Source organism: Eutrigla gurnardus (genome assembly GCF_963514095.1).
Source record: "Eutrigla gurnardus genome assembly, chromosome: 3".
Taxonomy (NCBI): domain Eukaryota; kingdom Metazoa; phylum Chordata; class Actinopteri; order Perciformes; family Triglidae; genus Eutrigla; species Eutrigla gurnardus.
Window position 1 is genome coordinate 30,432,705 of NC_139917.1, and position 10,714 is coordinate 30,443,418.

General features: G+C 42.2%; 1 protein-coding gene across 1 annotated transcript; it reads right to left on the bottom strand.

The window, feature by feature from the left end:
• Positions 1-7,406: 7,406 nt before the first annotated feature.
• On the bottom strand, positions 7,407-9,749 carry map1lc3c (microtubule-associated protein 1 light chain 3 gamma). The gene is made up of 4 exons (XM_084005452.1): positions 9,632-9,749; positions 9,493-9,548; positions 9,310-9,416; positions 7,407-7,671 (listed from the first exon to the last, which is right to left on the bottom strand). Exons 1-4 carry the CDS (start codon positions 9,690-9,692, stop codon positions 7,509-7,511), a joined length of 387 nt encoding a protein of 128 aa, XP_083861578.1. The 5' UTR covers positions 9,693-9,749; the 3' UTR covers positions 7,407-7,508.
• Positions 9,750-10,714: the final 965 nt, after the last annotated feature.

Here is a 10,714-nt window from a genome sequence, read left to right on the forward strand (position 1 = left end):
ATAATAATGAAATCTTGATTTTTCTTGTAGGACTATGAATTATAAAAAATATATAATTTTTTTGTTATTAATTTTTCAAGGTTGAAATGTAGGTAGTTTTATCACAGAGGAGTAAAAATATCTAAATATGGATCAAAAGCTCCACATCAAAACAAATTCCTCATTTCCTTTTAAAATGTCCTGAAAAAACTCTTTATTGTAAATTTAAAACAAACCTCAATAATACTTTTTTCACATTCACTTCTGACTCTTTCCTCCTATTATAATGTACTGCCTTTTTTCGGGTTATTTTTGTGTAGTATTAGTACTCTGTGCTCCAGTAAATACGCCCCCAGCCCGTTTAATGCGAGCTATTTTGGACTCATCCAACCTCCTGCTTGTAATTAGCACTTAACGCTCTGGCTGATGTTCCCGGGGAACCGGCTGGTACATCTGGAATGCCTGACGTGATGTGAACACCGTGTGACACTGAGCAGGTGTGGCTCGCTCTAATGACCCGCAGTGTTTTCTGTCACACTGAACTGGTTTCCCTCGCTGTGGAACCATCAAACCGGCAGAACCGGAAAAAAAAACGCAGAGGGAACTCGTTTTCACAAATCCTAAAAAATTCTGTTTCACACAAAATCAAAGCTGCCACTAGCTGCTAGCGCCCCCTAAAGGCTACGCTGTTAATGATGTCTTATGATACAGAAACGTGTTGACGAGGCTGTATGTACAAGATGCGTACGTCGCCATGGTGACATCACCTGTTGGTTGGTGGTCTACGGTTTCGGCCGAGTTCTGCATTTTGGCCGTCACCATCTTTGGATTTCAACAAGTGAAAGGAAGAGACCATATTTGGGCTGCGGAGGAGCGACGGGTGGATCTGTTGAAACACAAAGCAGCAGAGCAGCTCCATTACTGGATCTGGATCCATCTGGATTCTGGTTTCAAGCTGCTAACGTGATTCAAGGTCAACTTTACGGCTAGACAAATGTTGGATAAAAAGACGATGGAAGAAAATTTGATGTATTTGATGACCCAGTCTGGGTTAGAGCACTACTGATATTTGTTTTATACAGTCTTCTTTCTTTCTTTCTTTCTTTTAAGCAAAACTATGTTTGTGTTTTTAAAGATTGAAGCCATCAGGAGGAGCCAATGGGCTTCAAGCTGAGGGCCACAGGACAGACGCCCATATTTGGTGTTGGATTTGTTCAGGGGATTTCTTGCCATTAAAATTAAAATAAAGCAGAACAGCATCCATACAAAACTTCCAAAACCTTAAATATGATTATTTGTGTGTGTTAGTCGGAGTGAAACTCCTCTCCACCTCTTCATCCTCGGCCTCATGGCTCCTCCTCTTCCTCCTCCAGACGACCTTCACGCACCCACGCTCTCGTCCTGTCTGTTACCTGGCAACCCAGATTTGACGCGGGGCAGCGTGTTGCCATGCCAACGGGGAATGCGCGTGTGGCCTCCGCGTGGGCGGAGGGGTTTTTCTGTTGGACGGTATTGTTTTTTTAGGTATTTCACCTCGTAATCAGACTGAACGTCATGTTTTCTCATTCATAAACGCTTGGCTGTTGTGTTTTATATTTTAGTAGATTAGCTCACTTCAGATTCACTCGTTTTAAAATGTCCGTGTCTTCTCAGAAACACCCTCTTCAGTTCTTATAAAACAATAACGTGTGGATATTATACATATCTCATTAGTGTTTATTGAACTCATCAGCATACTGAAATGTCTTCAATACTTTCAAATAATAAAAAACGTGATGTCTGAGTGAATTTTCGCTGCTCGTAAATCACCACAGACGGAAAAGGGCGAAGTCTGAGGTCCCACCTAACAACACATCCAACTGTGGGAACAAACACAGGAGGAGATCCAGCAGGGTGGAGGAGATCCAGCAGGGAGGAGGAGATCCAGCAGGGTGGAAGAGAACCAGCAGGGAGGAGGAGATCCAGCAGGGAGGAGGAGATCCAGCAGGGAGGAGGAGATCCAGCAGGGAGGAGGAGATCCAGCAGGGTGGAGGAGATCCAGCAGGGATGGATGGATGGATGGATGCAGTGGGTGCATCATTAGAAATAAAGGTCTCGTCTCTTTGTGTAGAAATGTGGAAAGGCGTGGAGAGGAAGAGGAGAGGAGGAGGAGGAGGAGGAGGAGGAGGTGGAGGAGGAGGTGGAGGAGAGGAAGAGGAGAGGGGAGGAGGAGGAGGAGGAGGCTGAAGTTCAGCCGCTCATTTGTAACACAAACATGGCTGCAGTCGGAGGGAAACTTCAAAGCTCAGCGTGACATCTCAGATAAAGACATCAAACGTCTTTCACATGGAGCCTTTTCTTGCCGTCGCCACGGCGATGCTTTCTCCATTTTCTCCGTTTGCAGACGCGTGTAAAAAATCTCACGTTTATCCTGATCTGATGAATTTGACTAATAAGTAAAAGATTACAGTAAACCATTTATTTATTTGTCGTTTTCATATTTGGTGGATGGATGATGGATGATGGATCCATCAAAGCCGAAGAAGAACAGAAGCAGCAAAACATAAAGACATCCTCATTTCTCTCTCTCTCTCTCTCTCTCTCTCTCTCTCTCTCTCTCAGGGAGGAGGGACGTGTGAAAGAAAACAGAGAGGGAACGAGCAAGAGAACATGTTATGGAGAGAGAGAGAGAGAGAGAGTCAAAGAGGTCAGATTGCATCATCACAGTTTCCTTGCTGGGCCGGTCAACTCTCAGCAATGTAAACAGGAAACGGAGGAGAGAGAGAGAGAGAGAGAGAGAGAGAGAGAGAGAGAGAGAGAGAGAGAGAGAGAGACAAAGGCTTTCATCATCTGAGAATTTCCTCACATGACCTCTTGAGAGGATAAGAGAGATTAAAATGCTTTGCGATTATATATTTTTATTGCGATTGAAAAGTGCCGCGAACTCACGAAGAATCAAACATTGAGTTTTTCTCGGGGTTAGCTCGTTAGCACGCTAAACATATTTTTAACGTATTTAAACTAAAATGTTTACACATTTTCCTTTTTTTAATGTTTTAACCCGGTCTGAGTCGGGATCTGTCAGGACACACGGGGACTTTTTATTCCAAACCTTCTTTCTTTTTTACTCAGACTTCATTTTTTTTCGATCAGATGTAAAAAAAGTTTAAAAGTGAGAAGAGTCACTTTCAGAGGTCACTTCCTCTCAGCGTAAACAGGGTGTTTTTTGTTTTTTTTCCTGAGAAGTGATGTCAGAGACTTCACTCCTCTCAGACAGAGAGCATGCTGGGACGGCGGTCTGCTGCCTGGAGCCACAGCGCCCCCTGCAGTGGCAGCGAGGCGCCGCAGGTCTAATTTCTGGAAGGAAACCCAAATCTGGTTTTCTGTTAGAAAACTAATAGAAAACTAATTTTCTAACAGAAAACTGTCACTTGTCACTAAGTGGTACTTATTTGTAAAAGTACATTTACTTGATTTTTGAGGTACCTGTACTTCCCTTGAGTATCTCCAATTTCTGCTATAGTTCTACTCAACTGCTATTCAGAGGGAAATATTATTCAGATTCCAATTATTAATACAAAATAAATAAATAAATGATACATATTTATATAAAGAAATGTCTTTCTTACTGAAAATAATCAAATTAAATGATTTCCAGCTGCAACATTAAATCAATTATCCAATAATATTATAATATTATTACATCAATATCAGGATAACTTTAAGTATCTGTTAGTCTAACGGACAGACAGACAGACAGACCGACAGACAGGCAGGCAGGCAGGCAGGCAGACAGACAGGCAGGCAGGCAGACAGGGATAATAAAAACAAACCTGAAGCTAAAGGAGGACAGTCTGGTTGGTGGAGGTGAGCGCGTCGTGAACTTTTAACGAGCTGCAGGTTAAATGGGACGTTTTATGGCGGCGGACGGCTCACGTGTTCCTGAATATCAAACAGGATGGAGTCACTTCCTTCCTCCTGGAACTAAACTCTGCTGACGGACCTGGAAGATAACTGCCTTTTTATGGAAAGAACTGAAACTGATTGTGCACAAAACAGGGTATATATATTTATTTACTTATTTTTATTATTTTTTCCACAGAAGTGGATGATAAAACATTAAATACAAAATGAGCGATCTGCTAAAGGCACTACCGCTTTTGTCCACAGGGGCCGCCAAAAAAAATCGACACAAACCTAAAAGTTCCTCCTTCAGTACTCCATGAAAATTTAATTAAAGTACCAAAAGTAAAGTACTCCATGATGCAGCATAATACATGTTAAATAAGTGGATTATTAAGTATTGATATATTAATGTACATATCCCCTTTAATGTTGCTAATTTAAATAACTTACCGCTGGGTGACTTCTGAACTTTACCAAGGGATCAATAATCTGTACAAGGTGGTATATTTACCTCTGAAATGTAGTGAAGTACTAAAGGTAATTAGTTACTTTGCTTATGCTTTCAATCTTTTGATCTTTGATTCATAATTATTTTTGTATTAACTGCTTCACTAAACGGCTGATGTTACTGGTTAGAAAGAAAAAACAAGAGGAGATGTAGCTCTGCAGGCGTTAGCGCCTTCGGGGGAAACTAAAGTGAAAGAATAAAAGTCTCTAATGTACGAGTTAATCCTGCCTGATTTCCTCCCCTCTAAACTCCAGAGGCTCCCAGCACGCTTAATTGATGAGTAAGACAAAAACCCATTTCCCCAAACGAGACCTGATGAGAGCCGATCCAGACAGGCGGTAATGAGTCTGTGTAAAGTCGGGACCATTACGGCTGCACTACAACAGGCTTCATTAACTGCAGCGATTGGCTTTTTTTTCCCGCGGTCACCGGCTGATTGCTGCAGGACATTAAGCAGAACCTCCGACTCCATTAAACAAAGTTTCTACTCCGAACAACGACGTCGCCTCCGCCGAACCCTCTGACACGAATCGGTCGGCTCACGTCGTCTGACTGTTTGTTTCACCTTTTATTCAACTAATTAGAACAACACAAGACGACAAACAGCCGCAAACCCACTTGTGTTTTATTGCAGCCAGGGGCGCCTTAATACCACCTGGCTGAAGCCAAAGGTAACCCCGCGCATCAAGGCGCCTCTGATTGCTCAAGAGGCTCAAGAGGAATGTTCAAGAGCTTTGTTAGAGTATGTTTAGTCCGATTCATTGCGATCATTTTGAGGGTGTGGCTTCGGAAAGAGGCCTGAGTGCTGCCAATTAAGTACATTTTAGGAGCTTGCCCTTCTAGTGTCTCCGGTGTAGCTGACCCCAACTTTAAAGTAATAACCTCGAAAGATTTTCATATAAAGGTCCAGCATGAAAACCAAACACTGGCTCTAAATCATCCATCCATCCATCCATTTTCTACCGCTTATCCTGTATTCAGGGTCGCGGGGGGGCTGGAGCCGATCCCAGCTGTCATTGGGTGAAGGCAGGGTACACCCTGGACAGGACGCCAGTCTATCACAGGGCCGACATGTAGAGACAAACAACCATTCACGCTCACATTCACACCTACGGGCAATTTAGAGTCATCAATGAACCTATCCCCATCCTGCATGTCTTTGGACTGTGGGAGGAAGCCGGAGAACCCGGAGAGAACCCACGCTCACACGGGGAGAACATGCAAACTCCACACAGAAGGAGCCCGGGCCGACCCGGGAATCGAACCCGGGATCCTCTCGCTGTGAGGCGACAGTGCTACCCACTACACCACCGTGCAGCCCCGGCTCTAAAACAGACGGATCAAAAAAGTGAAGCCGAACTGAATGGCCTTGAAGCTGCACTCTCTCTGCTGGCCACCAGGGGGCGACTCCTCTCTGGTTGTATAGAAGTCTATGAGAAAATGGTCCTACTTCTCTCTGCTGGCCACCAGGGGGCGACTCCTCTCTGGTTGTATAGAAGTCTATGAGAAAATGGTCCTACTTCTCTCTGCTGGCCACCAGGGGGCGACTCCTCTCTGGTTGTATAGAAGTCTATGAGAAAATGGTCCTACTTCTCTCTGCTGGCCACCAGGGGGCGACTCCTCTCTGGTTGTATAGAAGTCTATGAGAAAATGGTCCTACTTCTCTCTGCTGGCCACCAGGGGGCGACTCCTCTCTGGTTGTATAGAAGTCTATGAGAAAATGGTCCTACTTCTCTCTTGATGTATTATCTCAGTTAACATTGTAAACATGAGTTTATGGTCTTAATCTCTAGTTTCAAGTCTTCTCAAGACTTCAAAAACATAGTCCGGAAACCAACGGGTGTTGGGCGTCACCATGACGACATCCACTTCTTATAAACAGTGTATGATTAAGTCACCAAACAAGGTAACAAACGGTGATTGTGCCAACCAAACGTTAGCAAACAGTCGTCATTGCAGACACACGACGTCTGCGATCGGCAGACTAGCGAATTCACCGTTTACAACTTTATTTACTCACAAATGTTAAAAAACGGAGCTAATTAGATGATAAATAAAGATTCCTGCCTGTGTTTCCTCCTCAGTTAAGCAGCTGGTGGAGATTCAGTGGATGTAACGAGTTTTGTTAATTCAATTTCAGTTAATGGAGCGTGAACCGACTTTTCTGCAACTTGAGTGAGATCCACAAAAAGAAGAAAACCGTCTCGTCAGCTCCTCTAATGATGTTGGTAATGAAATCTAGTGCAGAAGGAAGGAACGACCTAATCACCGCATGAAAGCGTTTGTGAGAGAGGAAGAGAGCGCCTCCGAAAGGCCGTTCTGGGATCTGATTTACTTTTAAATAAGTGGGAATATTTGTATTTTAGTGCCCAGGGCCCAAACAGTGAATGTAACCAATCAGAGGAGACGGTCATAATGAGCGAAAAACCTTTTCAACAAAAAGGTTAGACGGTATGGAAGCCCATTTCTGCCATCGTTAGAAAAAAAAGGTTTCTCATTATTTTGATACAAGTCAATGTTTTTGAAAAGATAAATTGTGATTGGTCAATATTTTGTAAGAGTTTGTTATTGAGATACCAAGTCATTATTTTGAGAAACTTTCTCAAATGTGTATCATAGTGTGAGCCATAAAAACAGTCCGTGCATCTCAACTCAGGTCCGTCTGGAGACTTGGTGGATCTCTGCTGCCACCTAGTGTTCAGACAGGATTTACAAAAAGGTATTTAAAAACTAAATTCTGATTTATGGAGTGAGACAAAGATCCCTCTAAAAACACTTAGACTCCACTAATCATTTTAATCAAGTCTGGAACCGTATGAGAATTAGCATATTTAAACAAATTCTAGACTTGATTACCGGTATTTGCCTTAGATTGAACCAGAGAAGTTGCATCATTATATTAGTTGACGAAACTAAAATAAATTGCCATTATCCTGCTGAGCCACCACCCATTCACGACTCATACCAGGAGATTAATTGGATCCACTTACTTTAATTTAAAAAAAAAATAAAAAAATCTTCCACAAGCAGCATGAACGACAACAATTACAATATATACACAATATTTTTCTATTTACAGCAGATACGGAGGCCAGCAGCCTTTTAATGGGGAATAAAATCTAAAACTAATGCGGCGTCAGTGTCCGAACATCTCCTGCGAGGCGTAGGTCATGTAGAGGAAGCCGTCCTCGTCCTGGTGGTCTTTGTACACCTGAGCCATGGTGAGGGACATGCTGGCCAGCCCGCTGTTGTTGATGAGCAGGTAGAAGGCCTGGGTGGGCAGCAGAGCCATCCGGTTCCTGGGAGACACAAGGAGGGGGGTTAACGAGGCTCTCACACGGGACGCTGACTCGGCACTAAAAACGTCTGACAGACATCAGCTGTGTGTTCACACTCAAAAGCACCACGAGAGAATGTTGGTATGCAGAGTTTAAAAAACACAATGCATCGCACGAGGAAAACTACTTTTAAAAGAAGCTCATTGTTTGAGAAAGCAGCTCTGATATCCAATAACTGGAAAGAATGTATGAATGTTAAAAGTCACCATTTCTATGCTCAGATGTTTTTTTTTGGCAGGGCTTTATCATTTTAATATTTACCTGAAGGAGTCCAACAATGATTTTAAATTAAATAAAAGCTAAATGTGTTGACATCAGCTTTACGTCACAAGAGTCTACACATGTCAAATTATATTAATTTGAATAATTTTTAAGAAGCTCAAAAAACATCTGCCTCAGAAAGTCACAATAAAATAAAAATATACACAAGTTAAACATGCCAAATATTCCCTTAATCAGCTCTAAACTAAATGTGACGTCATAAATCCTGCAGGTACGTCCAGCTGATGATCATCCAAACTAACGGAGACGTAGTTGCTGTTCAAGTCACTTAAAAAGCAATGAACAACCTTTCAAAATAAAAGCATATCTGCATTACTGGAGATGAAAGAGAAACGCTGTATAATGTTGCTTTAAGAGACGTGACCGTCTTAAATACATTTAACGGTCCGTGTATTTGGAATGGTTTATATTTGGAAGAAAACGCATCGGAGAGGAACATTTAATTTCCTTCACGGAGGAGAAAATGTGAAGTGACTGCATCAAATCCCCACATGAGGAAGAAGTCACACTGCTGTCCTGCAACGTCATCATGACCAACGAGAAGAGTCCGAGGGACTACTTTATGTTGCGGCAAAAAACACATAACTGAAAGAAAGAAAGACCGTTTTATATTTCAATAAACCAATACTGTGTTAAGTCATGAGCACTAAAGTTCAGTATAATATCCATAACTGGATTATAATTATTGATGAGTTAGTGTGTTTGAGTGCAGCTGGATAAAAAGTAGCACTACAGTTTTATTTCTTCTGGTTGTTTAATAATTAATCATTAGTTGATTATATTTTAATAATCTGAATCTGTAAAGTAACCAAGTCGGGTACATGTAGTCTGCTTTAGGATAGTAAATGTACCATTGTATAAGCTTAAAGTACTTACATTTCCAATAAAGTTGTGTTTCTAGGCAATACTACGGATATTCTTACAATAAACAAACCCCATTAGTCTCTGCTACACTTTACACAGAAACATACATTACTACAAAGACACTTAAAAAACAAGAAGGGGTAACATCAAGGAAAAAAATCTAAGTTGGTAATGAAGATCCTTGTTGAAGACTTTCCCCTCAACTAACTTTAAAGTTTTTTTTAGAGCTGAAACCATCAAACTAACCTAATTTAATAGTCATTCACACCCAGTTCAAAATAAAATAAAAGTAAAACTAAATCGTGAGTCATTGCTGCTTCGTCTTACGAATATAAATTGAGTATTATTTGGGAAACCGGTTTAAAAAAAAAAAAAAAAGCAACATTATGTTTTTTTTCTTCAAAAAGACAATTACATCATAAATCAGATCTGTTGTAGTTGTTGGGATTTTACCTGATGATGGTGACAAACTGAGTCATGGTGAGTTCATGCGGCACCAGGAACTTGGTTTTATCCAGCGGAGGCAGATACTTCTCCCTGTCGTACCGTTCAATGATCACCTGCAACACAAAATACACAAATCACGCGATTTAACGCCGAATTATGAGGGGTTTTATTAAAGTACCGCAAACTTACCGGGATTTTATTGGGGAATTTCGACCTGATGCCCGCCACTTCTTGTTTCCTTGTAGCTGTGCGGAGAGAAACAAACAAAGACCATCAGAGTTTTCTTTAAAGTTTCCAAGAGACTTTTCCACCATCGTCCGCTGTTTACCGAAGCTCTTCCTCTGTTTGAACGGTTTGTTCTGCAGCTGAGGTTTGTCAAACGGAGGCATGCTGTGTGTGAGTGCTGTGTGTGTGTGCGTGTATATGTGTGAACCGGTGTGTGTGTGTGTGTGTGTGTGCGGGACGGAGGACGCGGCCGTGTGGTCTGGACCGAGCCCGGGTTAAATAGAGAGGGGAGGCGGCTGCGGCGCATCAGCTGATTAGCACATGGCCGCTGGCGCAACGTGAATGATCTGCGGGTTTAATCACGTTAGAGCCGCAGAATGGAGCTCAGACTGGAGATCCGGATGAGGAGGGGGGTGTGAGGGTTAGGGTGAAAAAAATAAATAAAAAGGGCAGGGTTTTCTAGCATGTAGGGCCTCCTATGGCACCACATCACCTTTACTCCATTTAAAGCAAGTTTTCTCCACTCAAAGAGGACACTTCATTGTGTTTTCTCCACTCGAAGGGCCCCCTAGAGGGCACTTCATTATGTTTTCCCCACTCATAGGGCACCCTAGAGGGCACTTCATTGTGTTTTCCCCACTCATAGGGCACCCTAGAGGGCACTTCATTGTGTTTTCTCCACTCGAATGGCACCCTGGAGGTAATTTAATCCTGTTTTCTCCACTCAAAGGGCACCTTAGAGGGCACTTCATTGTATTTACTCCACTTGAAGGGCACCCTAGAGGTCACTTCATTGTGTTTTCTCCACTCGAATGGCACCCTAGAGGTCATTTAATCAAGTTCTCTCAAAGGGTATCCCAGAGGTTACTCCATCATGTTTTCTCCACTTGAGGGGCACCCTAGAGGGCCGTTGATCATGTTTTATTTACTGTAGGGGCATCCAAGAGGGCATGTCATCATGTTTTCTCCATTGGAAGGGCACTCTCGGGGACACAGTATCATGTTTTCTCCACTTAAAGGGCAGGTTTCATTCAAGAGGGTACTTTGCTGCATCTCTTTCGAAACAAGGGTGCACCAAGGTAAATGTCATTACGCTGCCTTTTAAATAAAAAAAAATGTATTTAGTTTTTATTTGTTTTTATTTTATTTTATATGAACTTTAAAACTATAAATAAGTAAATAAATA

What these genes read in the sequence shown, in the direction of transcription:
- map1lc3c (XM_084005452.1), bottom strand. Translation starts at nt 9,692, where the DNA reads ATGCCTCCGTTTGACAAACCTCAGCTGCAGAACAAACCGTTCAAACAG. An exon ending in CAAACAGAGGAAGAGCTTCG is followed by an intron (nt 9,549 to 9,631) that starts GTAAACAGCGGA and finishes CTCTCCGCACAG; the next exon opens with CTACAAGGAAACAAGAAGTG. An exon ending in AATTCCCCAATAAAATCCCG is followed by an intron (nt 9,417 to 9,492) that starts GTAAGTTTGCGG and finishes TTTGTGTTGCAG; the next exon opens with GTGATCATTGAACGGTACGA.